We start from the raw sequence: 19,597 nt of genomic DNA, 5'->3' as shown, positions 1-19,597 counted from the left end.
CTGGTCCCTTGGCAGTGAGAGCACGGAGTCCTAACCACTCGACCGCCAGGGAAGTCCCTCCCCTACGCTGATTTAAAATAGCATCCTCACTCTTCGTTCCTGCTCTTTTCTCCATAGCATTTATGACAAACGTTCTATATATTTTATTTTTAATTTGTTGTGCGTGTTGCTCCACTGGAATGTAAGCTCTGTGAGGACAGGAGTTTTTGTCTGGTTTGTGCACTGCTCTATCTCCCATGCCTAAATATAGGAAAAGCCTACACCGTAGGCTCTTGGTGAAGTCTACTTACTACCACCGCTGTGGAAGGGATAATCAGGATGAATCAGGAGGTATCTTCATGTCACTGTTCCATTCAGTTCAGACCTCTCTTTCCACTCGTAATTCTCTAAGGGGAATTTGCCTGCCCTAACTTAGTAAAGTGTTCCAACTAACAAGCTCCTACAAAACTAAGCTATCAGCAAATTAGGAGAGGGCAATTAGGGAATATTTATTGTATAGGCATACAATCTGAAACTCCTTAATGTATTGCTGTATTGCAGGAGTACCATATTTGGTAAGAGGCAAGTCCTAAGGCTAGTACTTGACGCAATGAACCTGTGTATAATTAACTAGTTAAGATGGTACTGTCTGAAAACAAAAGATAAGACAAGGAACATTAACAGATCAGAGAACAAAAATATGTATGCCTGCCACTAATGGGATACTTTCCATCTACAATGGATAAAGCCTCAATTATAGCACTTGAGATATTTAATTGGTTTTGGACAGTACTTTGGGCAGAACAATTATGTTCAAGCTATGTTAAATAAAAAGCTGGACAAAAGACAGTACTCCGTTTTGTAGGAAATCATTAATCTGGAAGCCTTATCCAAATGAGAACCAAGAGTAGCAACCACTACAGCAAAAAGAATTGATAATATTTATTATGTGTTTACTATGTTCTAAGCACTGTGTTAAGCATTTTACATACAAATTCACAGTTAATCTTCACAATTACCTCAATAGAAAGTTGCTGTTATTATTATTTTTTTTAATTGAAGCATAGTGGTTTTACAATGTTGTTAGTTTCCACTATACAGCAAAGTGATTCAGTTATACATATAAATATATATACATATTCTTTTCCAGATTCTTTTTCATCATAGATTATGACAAGCTATTGAATAAAAGGCACTGTTATTATTATTAACCCTTTTACAGATGAAAAAAATTCAAGCCTCTCAGGGTGAAATGACCTCTATATGTCACAAACTTGCAGTTTGTGTACCATGTGTGCTCTTGGGAGCCCTGGTTCCACCCTGCCACTCTGAGACCCTTTCAGGAAATCCATGTGACCAGAACTATTTTCCTAGTAATACTAAGATTTTTTGCCTGTTTTACTCTTAATCTTATGCCCGTTAAGTGCCTGCCGGTGGCTACATGATGTGTGATGGCATCATCGCCCTTAAGGCTAAAGAAGTGTGTACTTGTGTATTCCTGTGTTGTAAAAATTTCTCAGATTTAATTTCGAATATGGTAAATATTAACAGATATAGTCTATATAAGCAAAATCTCTTTGGGGTCTTCAATAATTTTTAGAGTGTAAATGGTTGCTGATATCAGAAAGATTTGAGAACACTGCCATAGATCAATCCTATGTACAGACTTGTGTAACCAACATTGCAGTTGAGATCCTGACCTAGATCCGTAACGATCACCCTCATGCTGTTCCTTTATAATCACACCACTCCCCTCTTCTCTAATGTCCCTAACCCCTGGCAAACACTGATCTGTTATCTCTATAATTTTTCATTTGAGAACATTATAAACTGCCACAGTTTATGATAAAATAATTCATTTCTATGGATTATCCAGCCATTAACTTTAGAGCCCTAGTTACTGCTTGACTTTGGAGGTCAACAGCCAAGATGGTGATCTGAACACCATTCACTCACTACCTTCAGATCAGAGCCAGAAAATAATTTATCAGTTAGGTACTTCAAAAGTTATGGCTACTATAGAAATGGCAAATTTTAGTCTGGAAATATATACTTTTTTTTTTTTTTTAATGACACAAGACACTTACAGACACATATTCAGGAATAGAAAGCTGATCTTCCGGAAGATCTTTTAGTTTCATATATTGGTCTTCTGTCAACTCAAAGTCACGCAGGTTTCGACGAATATCTCCAGCTTTCTCTCTAAGCTGAAAGTTTGTCTCTTCTAGTTGTTTCTGTCTCAATAAAATAGTTTCCATTTCTTGTTTCATTAGTTCTTGATATTTTCTACATTAGGAGAGAATGTATAGCAAGCTTAAAAAAAATCACTGAAATCTAATTTTCTCAAAGTTCCTTCGTTATTGTAACATAAAATTAAGAAATGAGAAGCTTAATAGTATTTTTGGCTCTAGCTAAATGCTGACTTAACCAGTTAAACATGAAATGACAATGCTATACTAATTACTGAATGTGTAGCCACATAGATTATTACATAGAAAATTAATGTTCTTAATAACATTTAAAATTCAAATTATAAAATTATACATGTCTTCTCCTTAAGGTATAAATCTTATATATCTGCTTTGGACTCTACTCATTAAAGTAATTTTCATTTGTCTTTATCCAGGTACTTCAAGGTATACCTCTTTAAGATGGCAACACTGAACCACCATAATGTATTCAATCAACCAATGAGGTAATGAAAACAGTAATCCACACATAATCAATCACCTTTCTCAAGGAATACATGTAGTACACATTGTTAGTTGCCCACCCAAAAATTTTGAGCAGGAAGGCACCCTCTGATTTTTTCCCCCTCCTACTGTATCACTCCCATCGACATACAAACATGCTGTTATTCGTCCTGTCTTAAAATAAATGAACAAACAAGCTCCCACAATTTTTGACCCCCTTTCACTGCCCCTTTTGTTTCTCAAAAGTTTTCTGTATGCGCTCTCTTCAATGCCTTTCCTCTTAAGCCCAGGCCAATCAGGTCTGGTAACATTCAGGTTGCTAATGATCAATTCTCAGTTCTTTCCATCCCTATCAATAGCACTTGAGACATGTGATCTCTCCCTCCTTATACACTTTCTTCATCTGGCTTCCCAGACACCATATTTTTTTCCTCTTCATTTTTCTCCGATTTTCTTGGTGGCACTTTCTCGGTCTTATTATCTAGTTTGTCTTAGTGTTGGAGTACTCAGTTCTCTCCTCTGTCTGTGTTCACTCCCTTGGGGAATTCATCCAGTCTCGCGACTTAAATACCGTCTATATCTTAATGACTCCAGATTTATATCTCTAGATCAGACTTCTCATATACCTCCACATAGATTTCTAATACGAAAACTCTAACTTAACATGTTCCAAACTGAACTCCTGCTCTTCTCTCACAAACCTATTCTGCTATGGTTTCACCATCTTTAGTTTTGAATTTTATTTTATTTATTTATTTTTTTATACAGCAGGTTCTTATTAGTTATCTATTTTATACATATTAGTGTATGTATGTCAATCTCAATCTCCCAATTCATCACACCACCACCCACAACCATCTTTAGTTGACAGCAATTTCATCCCTTCATTTATTCAGGCCAAAAATGTTGGTACAATCTTTGATTCCTCTTTCTCTCCTAAACCCCACATCTAATCCATTAGGACATCCTATCAACTCTACCTTCAAAATATATTCAGAATCCAACCACTTTTTACCACTATCAGCTATCAAGAGAATTACTGCAATAGTCTCCTACCGCCCTCTCCACTTCATTTAATTTGATCAATGCCTAAAGAATTAGACTAGAAGTCCTATTATCCAATGCAGTGGTTTTCAAAGTGTTATCCCCAAACCAGTAGCAGCATTAGCGTCATCTGGGAACTTGGTAAAAATGCAAATTCTCAGGGCCCAACTCAAATCAGAATCTGAGGGTGGGACCCAACAATCTTTTTTCACAAGCCCGGGAGGTGGTTCTGGTGCATGATAAAATTTGAGAACCACTGATCTAATGTGATAGTAGCTGATAATTGGTCTGATAATTTTTTTAAATATCAGTTAAAGAGTAAGATCTTATAAAGGGAAAAGATATCTACTTTACACAGTTACAGCTAATTAAAATAGACATAAACATTCATTTGCAACATTTTTTACATAGGGTCCAGATTTTTGTAATATGGAGATATGCTTTGTTTTTCTGTAAATCATTTTTCATGATTTCCAAGTTTGATTTCTTTACAATGGCAGGAGACCTTTTTAAAAGACACTTGGGAAATCTGAGGATACTTTTATGGATTTGATTTTTGCCCCTAATCTCTAAACACCTCTTGCTTACACTTAATTTGATGATTTTTAGTCACTCACTTTAATTGAATCTTTCCAAAGAATTCATTATAGTTTGCAAAGAAATGACATATGTTTTTGTACTCATTTTCAAATATTATTTTAATTAAGTGTAGGTATGATTATATAAGTATAAGTATGATTGGATAGGCATATTTGAGAGTAAACACAACAGACTCTGGATAAACATACAACTGAGCTGGAGAAAGTATGTAGGCAAACAAAAGGTACATTAACCCAGAAGAATTCAATGGGCCATAAGAATATATCAGTATGTTCTACAGAGCAAATGAAGAATTTAATCCAGACAGCCAGTTAAGTGGTGGTGAGTTTAGAGAGCTTCCATTGTCATTTATGGTTCACCTACACCGGCAATATTTGTTGAATGAATGTTGAATTCTGGCTTTTTGAATTTTGTGTACGTATCAAGTAGTTTTTTTGTCAGTCTGGATGTAAAAATTATTACCGTCTTTGATTTAAGATTTCTCTATTTTAGCTTATGATCACATGCATGAATAGGTAATGACATTACAAACTGCTAGATAGGTATTGCTGCTTTCTAAAACTTTTACCTGGCATCGTTTTGTTGAAAAGTCAATTGGTTGTCTAATCTCAATGTTAGCAGCTGCTTCTGGTGAAGTGCATCATTAAGCTTCTCTTCCAATTCTTCAATCTTAAAAAAGAGAAAAAGGTAAATTATACAGTCAGTTTGTAAATTTATCATTTAATAAAACCTTCTGTTTGTTCATACAAATGGTTGTTAAACTATGCTTTGAATCTGCTGCCTTATGAATGTTTTTTTGCCAGGCTGTCATTAAGATCATTTTTTCCCGTTAATCTAAGTGAAAAACCCTTTGATAACTGGAATTTTTATGCTGGTGCCTCGCCCAGGTAATTATTTCCTGGCCAGACCCTCCGTATATACCTCAGATCCATCTATAATCTCTGCCTACTATACATCTTCAATGGACTACATGGGTGTTGCTATATATGTCCAAAATGAACCTAGTCCTCAGCCTCACCTATCTTATATTCCTTGCATCTCCCTGGTCTCCAAAGCAAAAAAATCTGAGTCAGGCATATTTGATATATCTCCTCCACTGCTTATTCTGATCTGACGTCATTGTTTTTATTGTCGAGTTTATTCCGTAAAAAGCTGTCAAAACTATACCATTCTCTTTAATACCCATTGACAAGTCTTCAGTTAGACCCCTGTCATCTCTCACCTGGATTATTATAATGGTTTCCTAACTGGTTTCCCTGCCTTCAGTTCTGTCAATCTCCAAAACTATCTTCCTTTATCTTATCTTTTAAAAATGCTATCAAAAGGGCTTCCCTGGTGGCGCAGTGGTTCAGAGTCCGCCTGCCGATGCAGGGGACACGGGTTCGTGCCCCGGTCTGGGAGGATCCCACATGCCGCGGAGCGGCTGGGCCCGTGAGCCATGGCCGCTGAGCCTGCGCGTCCGGAGCCTGTGCTCCGCAACGGGAGAGGCCACAACGGTGAGAGGCCCGCGTACCGCAAAAAAAAAAAAAAAAAAAAAACCTATCAAAACTGTATTTCCTCAGTTTTAAATCCTTCAGAGGGTCCTCACTGTCTTCAGAATAAATTCCAAGCTTCACGGCATACTATACTAGTCCTTCTTGATCTGGCCCTTACCTACCACGTCTCCCATCCCTAGCTTAAAAGAAAACTCTGTTCCAGCAAAAGTAAGTGCTTGCCATTCCCCCAACATGCTGTGCTCCCTCTTAAGCCTCCATGCACCTGAGTTCACTCTTAGACTATTTAAAAAATTCTTTACTCTTTCCCTTTCAACCCAGGCAGTTCTTGTTCACCTTTTTAAATGTGCAGATTAATTTAACAGTCAGTCCTTAATATATTCAAGTGAATTCCTCTCGCATCATCAAATTCTCCTTCTCTACTGAACTATTCCTGTCATTAAACAAACGTGTTTTTGTCTCCCATTAAAAAAACCCAACAAACCACACTCCCTCGATCCCACCACCTCCTCTGCGACAGTACCATTTTCTCTGCTCACCATCAGAGCAAAACTTCCATATGGTTTTTCTCCCACACTATTCCAGTAACAATTCGCGTTACAGTTATGAATCCCATCCATAATGCCCAGTCCAATGGCTATTTCTGAGTATTTATCTTACTTGACAGCATGATTTGGCAGAGCTGACCACTCCATCCTTTTTCACCTTATGTGACACTCCTCCTGGTTTTCCTCCTTAACTCACTGGACCCTCTCAAGGTTCTCAGGTTCCTTTGCTGGATTTTCTTCCTTTAACCCATTTCTAATGGTTGACTACTCCTTGCCTTGGTTTGGGACCCTCTACTCTCCCCAGGTAATGCCATCAAATCCCATAGCTTTAAGTGGTACCTACATGCTGATGTATATTACGTGTGTGCGCTCCCCCACCCCCACCCCCACATACACCCACCCACTCCCTGGTCATGGACTGTCCTCTAAAGTCAGAGCGACAATTCCATTTACGAGTCTAATGGGTGGGCATTTAAAGTTTAACATATTCAAAACAGAACTTAAACTTTATCTCCTATATCAGTTTTCTCCCAGCCTTCTATTTCTCAATAAATGGCTCCAGGAGATGAAGCCCAAAAGTTAAGAGTCTTACGTAAGGCAATAGCCTAATACTGTCTTCCTCTTCTACCTTATCTGCTCTTAGTCTATTACTTCGCTGACATTTTGAAAATAAAAACCAGGACATGTCACTCCAGCTGCCTAAAATCTGCAAATGGCTTCTCTGTTACATAATCTAAAGCAAGGGTTAATATACCACGGTGATGGGCCAAATCCAGCCCATGTCCTGTTCCTGATTAGCCCACGAGCTAAGAATAGGTTTTACATGAATAAAGTTGCTAAAAGAAAAAAAAAAAAAAGAAGGAAAAATATGTGATAGACCATACGTGGCCTGCAAAGCATAAAATATTTACTGTCTGGCCCAGGCCTTTACAGAGAAAGTTTGCTGACTCCCTATCCAAAGCAGAAAATCCCCACTGCTGAGCAATGCCACGTCACACATCTTGAAGATATCTTGTTTAATTGTTGTTTGATCATGTCTCTCACTTGAATGGGATCTCCATAAAAAAGGGACTGTCATATTTACTGCTATATTCCTGGCAACATGTCTCAATAAATGTCTTAAATCAACAAAAGATAACCACACTCCTCATAATTACTATTTTGCAAATCAAGAAAACTGTTACCACAGGAGAAACATCTGCTTCTTCCAGGGTTAGAACTTTTTTACAATTTTTTTTTTTTTTTTTTTTTTTGCAATACGCGGGCCTCTCACTGCTGTGGCCTCTCCTGTTGCGGAGCACAAGCTCCGGACGCGCAGGCTCAGCGGCCATGGCTCACGGGCCCAGCCGCTCCGCGGCACGTGGGATCCTCCCAAACCGGGGCACGAACCCGCGTCCCCTGCATCGGCAGGCGGACTCTCAACCACTGCGCCACCGGGAAGCCCGAACTTTCACAATTCTAACTGACTTTTAGATGAAGTCCCTCAACTCAGAGACAGTCAAGCTAGGGAGATTCACTCCTCCTGTTCCAAGCAATAAAGAACCCACAGATCTCCAATGAGAGATAAACAAAGAGAGATTTTGGCATTTAAAAATTGACAAGCAAGAAGAATGAGGAGGAAAGGAATAAGGAGGTGGAATAAGGAAAGCGATCTAGGCAGCAATAAGTGGGGATAAAAGTGCAAAGCTAACAGTCCTGTAAGATTAGGAAGTTTGGCCTGAGCAGCTCGCCTTCCCAGTGCTCTCAGTCGGCAAGCAGCTGAGTGGGGAGGGGCAATCCATGCTTTTTAAGTTCCCTGGGACCAACCTGCTCTGTCAGATCAACATGGGTCGAGACATTCTTAGTAATAAACTGTACCACCAGTAGTAAGCTGTAATAAACATAAGCATTGTACACTTGCCATACTGGTGTGGAGAGAAGTTATATTATATAGATTCAAATATTTCCAAATGAAAAAAGACCTTGATGAGTGGAAAAAACTGTTATTTGTCTCCCAACATCAAGTTTTCCCCTCTTTCTCAGGTAACTCTGGTTTTTATTAGAGACAACAATCTGTCCAGTTAAAGACTTACACTTCCCAGCTTCCCACTCCAACCATTATCATGGAGCTATAGTCTAGGGAGGGAAATTTATTTTTGTAATGCTAGAATGTGACATTTTCATCTTCGTATCCCTGACGTTCAATGTACTGGTAAGCTTTGGAGAAGGAATGAGTGGCTAAAAATCCTGTTCCTTCATCAATCCCAGACTCACACTTTTCCACATTTTTCATCTCTGAAGCTGGAATGCATCTTACAAACTACAGCACATAACGGTTTAACTTGGCAGTGTCTAACCCTAGCAATACACATAGTGGTCCGTCTTCCAATCCAGGTGTCTTGGATTTGACGAATTAAGGAAGACTAATTCTTCTACCATCTAATACTTCCTCCCATATTTGACAGCAAATATATTACCCCAAGGGGTCTCTAAGCAGGACAACCCTAGTGCTCATAGACAAAAAACACAGGAATGCAGAGCAGGCAGCTACTGTGGAGAGCAATTTGGAAGTATACTTAAATTAAGTAGACATATACCCTGTGAGCCAGAAATTCCACTCCTTAGTATATATATCAAAGAAATGTTCACACCAGGTCCAGAAGAGGAATGTCTAAAGAAGGCCATGCTGCATGTGGTGGCAAGGAGCTAGAGGCATCCTGGGTGCCTATCGTTGCGGGAATGGGTGGATGGATGGGTAGACACACACCTGAACTGTGTAGCTGCTGGAAGCAAAGGACTAGACTTGCACGTGGTAACATGAAGGATCTTAAAAACCACACTGAGTTGAAAGGAAAAACTATAAAATAAATAAAATCTAAAACAAAACATGCAATTCAGATTTATGTAAAGGAAAAAAAGTAAGAAAAATACTCATGTTCAAGATAAATGCTTATAATAACCATAAATGGAGTATAACCTTTAAAAATTGTGAATCACTATGTTGTACACTTGAAACTTATATAATACTGTAAATTGACTGTACCTCAGTAAATTTTTTTTAAAGAATAAATGTTAAAAGGAAAAAATAAACATAGAGAAAGGGAGGAAGAGAAATGAATTATGGGAATAAAAAGAATAAATGTACAAAATAAGAAGTGATCTTGCAAGGATCAATGATGACTGTGTGTCATAAACTCAGGAATATGACTAACTTAATCTTTTACATTTTCAGTCCAATCAGAAAACCACAAAAATAAAAAACTATACTAAGCACCATGGGATACAATAATAATAATAATATACAGTGCTGAATAAATATAACTATTACTATTATTTATTATACACCAGACATCTAAGAGCTTACGTGCCTTGAGTAATTTAATCCTCCAACAACTCCATGAAGTAAAAACTATGCTTATTCTTATTTTACAGGAAATCAGGGAATAAAAAACTTAAGGAATTTGCTCAAGGTAACTATATAAGGGCTGGGATCCAAACTCAAATTGTGTGTGTCTGGAACTGCAGCTCTGATCTGTTATACCGGAAAGCATCTCATGAATAAACCACCATGCCCATAATGTAAACGTTACACTTTAAAAAGGAGAAGCCACTTATAACCAAGCACAATGCAAGCTGAAAACAAATAATTTAAAAAGTGGCCAAACAAAATGTAATTTTCAATGTGGTATACAGTTGGCACTTAATAGAATATTTGTTGACTGAGTGGGTAGATTAACAAGTGGGAGATTACCTCAGGCTTCTTCAATGACTCCCATTGAAGGAGATGTTAAGAATAGAGATACATGAGCCAGCGGCACTGTGGCAGTCCATTTGAAAAGTAAAAACAATATGACTAAGGGAAAAGAACGGGAAACCACAGGATACACTGATAAAATACCAAGTGACCTAGTCTAGGTAGGTGACTGCATAGAGAACCTAAAAGGAAGTCTTAGGAGGTTTACTTGGATGGAGCATAGGCATTAGACTTCTTGGTGTTAATCCCACCTGGCTCCATCACTTCCATCTGAATGGCCTTGGTAAGCTATTAACCAGTTATGGTTCTGTTTTTTTCAATAGCAAAATGAGGTTAAGTCACTCATTTAAGAAACAGCTGAGCACTTACTAGGTGCCAGGGACAGTTCTAAGTGCTGGAGATAAAACAGGGACTACAAAGAAGTCCCTGTCCTCAGGATCCTTACACTTTATTAAGAGAGACAAATACCCAACAAACAAGGCAGGTAGTCCTATGAGCATAGATGTAAGGCACAGAAAATAAGCAGAGTGAAAAAAATGAGAATATTATTTTAGTTAATAACAGCAACAATGACTAATACTTATTCTGTGCTTACTAAATATCAGTCTAACTTATTCTATTGATTCATTTAATATGATAGGTCAGAGAAGATCCCCCTAAAAGCTCCTACACCTCAAAGAGCTGTATGGCTTAAATGAGATAATACATGAAAAAGCTCACAGAACAGGGTCTGGCACAGAATAAGCGCTCACTAAATGTTAGCTATTAATATATATTTTTAAATGTACCTAAATGATTTCTTTACATCATCAAGACCTTGGGATTTAGGACATTTCATTTTCCTAGAGAGGCGTGGTCAAGAAATTTTTCTAGCAGCATGATACTTATACATAGGCAAGAACTAACCAAGACTGACTTAACAAGAGAGAAGGTAGATATAACTGAAACAAAATGGGGAGGGGAGGAGATAGGAAGAGGTGGGATCAAGAGCAAAGATGGAGGGTTTACTACTGGAAAGAAAAGACTTTCTCAGAAGACAGAAGTAGTGAGAGTTGCAATGTTTATCCTGTCTTTCTGAAACCACTGTAAATTTTTTATAACTAGCGACAACTTTACCAGGCCTTACATAAAACACTCCGTAAGTGTAAATGAACACACAAGGCAGAAAAACAAGGACCAGGGCATCCCTTGTTACTTGGCAGATACCACTTGTTAAAGACCATGGTAAGTGAATTTGTTACACTTGGTACTATGACACAGTAACTATCAAAGAGCAAGATATAAAGAAACCAAAGTTCCATGGTAGAGGACTAAACAGATTCAGTAATGTAATAATGATCTTGATTCTCCCTATCTAACTAGTCACATCAGGGCTAATTCTCAATGAAGCAGAAAAAACTTGGCCAGAAAAAAAACACTGGAGAAAATATACCTCACACATAATACATTTTAAAAACTGAGCCTACAGAAGCAATCCATCCCTGCCCACCTTTAAGTCACCCCTTCTTTCAAGACTTTTTATTTGGTACACAGAACTACTATTCACTTCCTTTCTCCTTTTATTTTATTTATTTATTTTATAAATTTATTTATTTATTTTATTTTTGCATTGGGGCTTCGTTGCTGTGCGCAGTTTTTCTCTAGTTGCGGTGAGCAGAGGCTACTCTTTGTTGTGGTATGCGGGCTCTAGGCACACGGGCTTCAGTAGTTGTGGCACATGGGCTTCAGTAGCTGTGGCTTGCAGGCTCTAGAGCACAGGCTCAGTAGTTGTGGCGCACGGGCTTAGCTGCTCCGCGGCATGTGGGATCTTCCTGGACCAGGGCTTGAACCCGTGTCCCCTGCATTGGCAGGCAGATTCTTAACGACTGTGCCACCAGGGAAGCCCTCCTTCTCTTTTTAAAGACAGCTTTTTTAAACTATGCAAGAAAATATAATTATTTTCTTGATATTTTAAATTTATAATTTCAAGTTCAGATTACATATACATAAACTTAATTCTTATATATCTGCAGTTTCAAGACAATAAAGCACATAGATAGCAAATTTACACATGATCGTACCTTTGTAAGATAATCAATCTTCAAATTGTCGATCATCATATTTTTCTGTGATAGCTCTATTTTCAGTAACTGAACATTATGAAGCAGTTCTTTCCGTTCAATTAGCTGCTTGGTGATTTTGATTTTACCGTCTCTCTCTTCTGATGAGGAAATATCATCTGTAGGAACTGTTGTTTCTAAACTAATATCTTCAGATTCCAGAGAGCTAGAGATGTTCAGTGTTTTTGATGGCTTGGCAACTTTTCGAGACATTTTTAATTATTATGGGTCACTTTTCTTCTCCAATTCTATTTCAATTTTCTGTAGGTTAAAAAATATTGATTTAAACGTACTCAAACATTCTCTATGGAAAGCATAACGTATATCAAAGAGATACTAAGGGTTCCCTAAGTAAATGTTAGGCAAACCGGAGGACCCCAAATCTAGGGCAGATTGGTTAAGTTACTGCTCAAATCAAACATATTAAATCAAACTCATTAAATCTTATTCCAAACCCATACTTTTTTTTAAAATTAATTTTTATTGGCGTATAGGTGCTTTACAATGTTTTTTTTTTTTTTTTTTTTTTTTGAACCCATACTTTGGATGAATAAAAAACCCAGTTCCTGGGGGCAGGACTCTTACTTGGAGTAAAGAAAGAAATGTATGAGATAAACAATAAAGCCCTAAATCGCTAGTACCCAGGAATACTACTAATAAAAGCAGCACATGTTGAAGATAGAGAACCTTCTTCTGAGTTGGTCAGGGGAAGGTTATACAGAGGTAGGACTTAGAATCTTGAAGGATTTGGAAAGGAGTAATAAAAAGGGAAAATCATTCAGGTATTAAGGTTGGTATAGAAGTGATGAAAGTGTAAAACAACAGAGGGACATAGTAGTAGTCAGCCTGGGCCAAGCCCATGTGAATCTGAGTAGTGACTCCAAACACAAACACACAGAAGGGTTGTCCCTTATACATAATCAAGACTGTGGAGGACCTTGAGTGTTTCAGCATGTTCGAAATGTATTCTACAGGCAATGAGGCATCAGTTAAGTTTTTTAAAAAGGTAAATAGTGAGATAAAACTTTTTTATAGACTTGCAGATAGCAAAATGAAACCAAGAGGGTAAAAGACAAATTCCCCGAACCCTTTCACAAAAATTTCAACAACTCCCTCGTTTTAATACTACACGATATAATAAATTACTTACGGTATTGTAGATACCAGTTTTCTAAACTGAACGATTAGAAAAAAGGTGTGTGGAAGGGAAACCTAAGAGCTCTGACTGGATCGGCTCCCCGCGTTTTTAAAGGGAAAGGGATAAGGAAAGGCGAAATCAAAGACAGGCAACATCACCTGGGATACAAAGGGTCCGGGACTGGCACTGCCCACACGTGTGGCGTGAAGAATAAAACCCGAATTTGGCAGCATCAGAAGATTCCTTGTCCCAGGCAAAAAAGGAAGGGGCGAGCCGTGAGCTACCTGGAAAGCTTCAATTACTCCACGTTGAAGGCTGGAGAAGCCGCCACCGCCGCCACTTAAGAGGAGCTGAAGGTGTCTCCAGACAGCAACTCGGGTTGCAGCCTCTTAACGAGAAATCACAGGTCGGGGACCGTTAGCACCCGTAACCAAAACAACCATTTACGCACGCACACGGAGGAAGCTGCAGCAGGCAGATGCCCACGCTACCGGAACTCAGCCCTCGAGGGTCCACCCAGGCGCGGGAAGCAATGCATGCTGGAAGATGGAGTCCGGAGGCGGCCCCGCACAATTCACGGGCGGAAATGGCTCCGGGCTCCTCCCATCTGCCCGCTTTCGCCCAATCCTCGCAGCCCTCAGAGAGCCAACCAACGGCTGTCTCGAGGTTTCCCCGCGAGAGGGGTTTACTAATATCCTGGAGGGGGAAGGAGCAAACCTCTGGGTAAAGTGTAGTTGTGCCACAGGGCTCCAAGCTTGACATTTTCCGCCGGAAGAGCACTGTCGAGGTCGGGATTCCAAGCCGTGAGGCAAGATGCTCAAGTCCAGGACTTTCTTAAAAAAGACGCGGGCGGGCGGCGTGATGAAGATCGTGCGCGAGCACTACCTGCGGGACGACATAGGCTGCGGTGCGTCTGGATGCGCGGCGTGCGGCGGTGCGCACGAGGGGCCGGTCCTCGAGCCGCAGCCCCTGGATCGGGTCAGCAGCCTCTGCCCGCAGCCGCACTACTTGCTGCCTGACACCAACGTGCTGCTCCACCAGGTGCGCCGGTAGGCGGGCGAGCCGCGGGCACAGCGGCGCCACCAGGAGAAAGGGAGATAGGGAGACTGATGCCCAAGGAGGAGCGTCTTGGGCAACATCACGTACTTAGGGAGATGCAAACCCCGTCAGGACCTATGCCTCCTGCCCCCCAGGCCGAGGTTCTTTTCCATGTACTATTTTTTTTTGAGTTCTTGGAGTTATAAGAATTTTAAATACGTCAATTTTCTAACTCCTGGTGTCTCTTCTGCCTTAGATTTTAATGTCTGGAGGTCGGGGACCTGGGCTTCTGTGGCCTCCAGCCTGCGACCCCCAGGCAGCTTGTAAGTGCCTACGAACGAAAGCTATGTGGGCCAACGTATTACTTTATTAATGAAGTTAATTCTACAAAGTTTTGTAATTAGCCTATTTACATGTGTACTTCTTTAATGGACCTGAAGGGTTTTCTATTGCAAAATAGCTCCTTATTTAATGTACAGTTAGTGTTTTTTTTTAACCGGCAGAGTTTCACGCTCAACAGAAGCAATTTATGAATGAACACAGGAAAAATTAACTTTTCATTAATTAATTTATTTGTTTATTTATTTAAAAGATTGATGTCCTTGAGGACCCTGCCATCAGGAATGTCATTGTGCTACAAACAGTTCTCCAAGAAGTGAGAAATCGGAGTGCTCCGGTGTATAAACGAATCCGAGATGTGACTAATAACCAGGAGAAGCATTTCTATACATTTACTAACGAGCACCATAGGTAGGGGGGAAATTATGTCACTTATCAGGAAACTATAGAATTAGCTAAACTGGGGGGAGAGTTCCTGGCGGTAATCTGTGACATCGTCAGAAGATGCGCCATAGGTTTCATACTTCTGGGAGTAATATTTGGTTCTTACAGAGTTTACAGACCTTGCTAAGGTCACAAAGGCATTGATTGGGTCAAACCCAGAACCAAAGTCTCCTGGCTCCTCAGCTATGGTAGGTACTTTAATTTCCAAAATGTTTTCATTTTGAATTGGTTTTAGCATGAGTCGAGCAATAGGATTTTGGAAGACGAGATTTGCCTAGGTTCCTGGTATACCATATTATACGAATAACCATAGGTTAATAAAATATAGGACTTTGTAAAGGAAAGCTTTCAAAATATAAAGCAGATATATTCTTAATGGGCTCTTAAAAGTTAAACTAATACCTTGTAACTGATCATATTGACGACAATAAGGTTAAGAAATAGAATTCTTTTTTTTTTTTTTTTTTTTTGCGGCACGCGGGCCTCTCACTGTTGTGGCCTCTCCCGTTGAGGAGCACAGGCTCTGGACGCGCAGGCTCAGCGGCCATGGCTCACTGGGCCCAGCCGCTCCGCGGCATGTGGGATCTTCCTGGACCGGGGCACGAACTCGTGTCCCCTGCATCGGCAGGTGGACTCTCAACCACTGCGCCACCAGGGAAGCCCAAGAAATAGAATTCTTTATGTTTCAGATTCAAGACGTTTGTTTGAACTTAATGTGTGATCTTAGAAAATATGATATTGCCTGTTACTTATGTTACATAAATAATTTATGATGAGTCCTAGCTTTTTTTTTTCTTATAAATTTATTTTATTTATTTATTTTTGGCTGCATTGGGTCTTCATTGCTGCACACGGGCATTCTCTATTTGCAGTGAGCGGGGGCTACTCTTCTTATTGCGGTGGCTTCTCTTGTTGAGGAGCACAGGCTCTAGGCACAAGGGCTTCAGTAGTTGTGACTCGCGGGCTCCAGAGCACAGGCTCAGTAGTTGTGGCGCACAGGCTTAGTTGCTCTGCAGCATGTGGGATCTTCCTGGACCAGGGCTCGAACCCGTGTCCCCTGCCTTGGCAAGCGGATTCTTAACCACTGCGCCACCAGGGACATCCCTAGTTTACTTTTATTAGATCAGAGTTTCTCAATGTTGGCACTATTGACATATTGGACTCGATAATTCTTTGTTATGGGAAGGCTGTCTTAGGAATTGTAGGATGTTTAGCCGCATCCCTGGCCTATATGCACTAGATACCAGTAACAGACCTCCCCTTCCCCACCAATCCACCGAGCTGTAACAACGTAGAATGTCTCCAGACATTGTGAAATGTCCCCTGGGAGGGAAAATCACTCCCTGGTTGAGAACTGCTAGATTAGACAGTAGATGTAATAATGAAATCCCATTGGAATACGCAAATTTAAAATATTTAATTTCTCAAATTTCTCTTTATTCTTATATCCCACACTTAAATACTGTTGTTATAAAGAACATCAGTAAAGCACCTGTAGACTTCTTATTTCTGTCTCCTCCTCGAAATCCAGAAACAGAAAGTTCACTGTTTTTCAGCACTCAAAGACCTAGTTTCTGTGGAGCATGATCATCAGATTTTTGATCCAGGGTTAGCAATTTTGTTAGCTTAAGTGCAGTGAATAGAGCTTAGCAATACTGGGATTGACAGGAAGAATTAAGACACTCGAGCAAATCTCATGTAAGATTGTTGCTCAATCATGCTAAAACCAATTCAAAAATTTATGAGTGTCTTTGATAAGCTTAAAAGCATTATCAGGTGTATTTAATGGTGAATAATAAAATAATTCTGAAAACCATATAAATAAGTACAGAATTCTAAAATTGAGCCTATAATTTTTTTTTTTTTAAAGAAGATGTTGGGGGTAGGAGTTTATTAATTTATTTATTTTTGCTGTGTTGGGTCTTCGTTTCTGTGCGAGGGCTTTCTCTAGCTGTGGCAAGCGGGGGCCACTCTTCATCGCAGTGCGCGGGCCTCTCACTATCGCGGCCTCTCGTTGCGGAGCACAGGCTTCAGACGCGCAGGCTCAGTAGTTGTGGCTCACGGGCCTAGTTGCTCCGCGGCATGTGGGATCCTCCCAGCCCAAGGCTCGAACTCGTGTCCCCTGCATTAGCAGGCAGATTCTCAACCACTGCGCCACCAGGGAAGCCCCGAGCCTATAATTTTTAAGAAGTAGGTAGAAGTTATTGTGCTGAATTTTGTTATTGTACTTAAACTTGGCTTCGAAGAACAGATTTAAAGAAATCAGTATGCTGACATTTGATAGCTCAGAGTGGATAGACTTAGAAGGAATATGCAATCATATCTGTATCTGGTCTTTCAATCTCTAGATGGCGTTTGTCATTTGTTCAGGGTTTACCATGGATAATTTATGTGCATTATGTATTTAATAACTATACATTAATCATATCACAAATCATCTAATCATACAATCAGTAGCTTTTAGGAATTCCTGTTAATCTACAGTTTGAATGAAATCTCATTATCAGACCTGCAAAGTTTCAGTATAGTTTTTTTCCAACAAACTATTACTTTTTTAATGTCCCAACCTCAAGTAGAAATTCTGATCTTGAATTTTTGTTTTGGTGAAAAAAATTTATTTTAGTCTTTTTATTGCTCCATTAATGTGACTTTCTTCTTTTCCAACCAAGTTGTTGTCTTAAAAACGTGACTAGAGGGATCTTATTTGTTTCCGCCCTGAGGTATAAATGTGAATACATTCAAGAGAAAAAGATGTACCATTGACTTTTAAGTTTAGTAATTATTAAGCATTTATGTCCTAAGGCTTTTTACATGTGCTTGATTCTGTTGTTTTCCATTTGTTTCTTTTTTTCCCTTTCCATTACATTTAGAGAAACTTATGTAGAGCAATTACAGGGAGAAACTTCTAATGACAGGAATGATAGAGCCATCCGAGTAGCAGCAAAGTGGTACAATGAACATTTGAAGAAAGTGTCGGCAGAGAATCAGCTGCGAGTTATCTTCATAACCAATGACAGGAAAAACAAAGAGAAAGCCATAGAAGAAGGGATACCAGCTTTCACTTGTAAGTCTCCATGGAGACCGGACTGTTAGTTCATGTTTGCAAATGCATATAAAAACTATCATCAGGCCCATAATCAGATGTTCATTTGACCATTTGGTATTTTCATAGTCCTGTATAACTTAATGTGATATTTTTGTATTTGTTTTTGATTTCTCAGCATTTCTAAGCTAAGTGAGTTGTGCCACCAGTGGCTATTAATTTCCCTATCAAGACTTGGAATTGGCTTAGCAATGAAAGCTTATAGATATACTTGACCCACTGCCTTTTGGGCGTGACCACCTCAACAGAGGGCTTCCCCCCTCAAAAAAAGTTTGACATACGTACTGTCACAAACAAAAGAAAGGGGAAAAAACATATCTAAGGGGGAAAAAAACACATTTGAATTTATCAAGAACAAAAAACTTATTTTTCAGGTGAAGAATATGTAAAAAGCCTAACTGCTAACCCCGAACTCATAGATCGTCTTGCTTGTTTGTCTGAAGAAGGGGTATGTTTGAGTTTGTTTTATTTTGTTTTTGAAAAGTGAAATTATTAATGTAGCCACTTCCGGATGTTAAGCTTATAGTTACCAAATTTAAAAATTGGAATATCGGTGGGTAAGCGGAATTGGAATAGGAGTTGGGTTATAAACAACAAGAGTGGCTCTAATAGACTTCTTATCAAAATGCCATCCCTAAAGACTTGACTTTCTCAAATAGTGCTGTTTACTGATACGTCCTCAGCAACCCGAGTAGGGCCTGGCACAAGGTGGCACTATCTGTTTGATTAATAAATGAAGGAATTCATGGCTGGCTTGTGATGAGTAGGTATTTGACAAACAAAGAAGTGGTGGGCACTGCAGAGAGCATACAGCTGTAGCATCAATTCCATAGGAGGAGGGAGGGAGTCATAAGAGGTAGAACAGGAAGGCAAGGGGCCAGATAGTGTGGACTTAACAATTTATTCTGTTAGTAATTTTTAAACTGTCTTATAAAGGTCTCCCTAAAAGGCTGCTATGAAGAGAAGTTAGCAGATAAGATTCTGGGCTCCCTACCTTATATTGTCAGGCTAAAAGACATTAAAGGTGGATGAGAGTGTGTCTAGGAGGAAGAGAGGAGAAGGACCAGAATTATTACTAATTTGGGGGACTACTCCAATTTCCATTTGTAAGATGATGCATTGTATCAAGGGCAAGATTAGAGGCAGAGGGATGAGAAAAGGGATCACTGCAGTAGTGGACTTGAGAGGGAACCGTTAAACTTTGTGAGCCGATATTTCCTTGTACGTAAAGTGTGTTTAGCAATAATGACTTCACAGTGTTGTTATTAGGGTTGAATGAGGTAATAACAGTTGTATTAATAAAATTCTTATCTCAGTGCCTGGCAAACAGCTATGGTAAATGTAAA

At 39.5% G+C, this 19,597-nt stretch overlaps 2 protein-coding genes across 4 annotated transcripts in view; one reads left to right on the top strand and one right to left on the bottom strand.

The window, feature by feature from the left end:
• Positions 1–13,787, bottom strand: part of PIBF1 (progesterone immunomodulatory binding factor 1) — a 198,721-nt gene extending 184,934 nt beyond the window's left edge. For 2 of the 3 annotated variants that reach the window (XM_081214626.1, XM_081214628.1), the window contains exons 1-4: positions 13,486–13,787; positions 12,151–12,450; positions 4,885–4,985; positions 2,067–2,265 (exon numbers count right to left, since the gene is read on the bottom strand). In XM_081214626.1, the coding sequence (XP_081070752.1) occupies positions 2,067–2,265; positions 4,885–4,985; positions 12,151–12,402 (552 nt within the window). In that variant the 5' untranslated portion in view covers positions 12,403–12,450; positions 13,486–13,787. The remainder of the gene's footprint in view (positions 1–2,066; positions 2,266–4,884; positions 4,986–12,150; positions 12,451–13,485) is intronic. The other variant, XM_081214627.1, reaches the window with a different exon arrangement.
• Positions 13,788–14,035: 248 nt separating this feature from the next.
• The window catches only part of DIS3 (DIS3 homolog, exosome endoribonuclease and 3'-5' exoribonuclease), a 28,838-nt gene continuing 23,276 nt past the window's right edge, over positions 14,036–19,597 (top strand). Inside the window, exons 1-4 of the mRNA XM_081214580.1 lie at positions 14,036–14,368; positions 14,958–15,115; positions 18,019–18,212; positions 18,626–18,699. Of these exons, the coding sequence (XP_081070706.1) occupies positions 14,141–14,368; positions 14,958–15,115; positions 18,019–18,212; positions 18,626–18,699 (654 nt within the window). The 5' untranslated portion in view covers positions 14,036–14,140. The remainder of the gene's footprint in view (positions 14,369–14,957; positions 15,116–18,018; positions 18,213–18,625; positions 18,700–19,597) is intronic.

Source organism: Mesoplodon bidens (assembly GCF_964165515.1).
Source record: "Mesoplodon bidens genome assembly, chromosome: 17".
In the NCBI taxonomy this organism is placed as follows: Eukaryota; Metazoa; Chordata; class Mammalia; order Artiodactyla; family Ziphiidae; genus Mesoplodon; species Mesoplodon bidens.
Note: the sequence above shows the minus strand (reverse complement) of the source record. Positions and strands in the feature narration are given on the sequence as shown.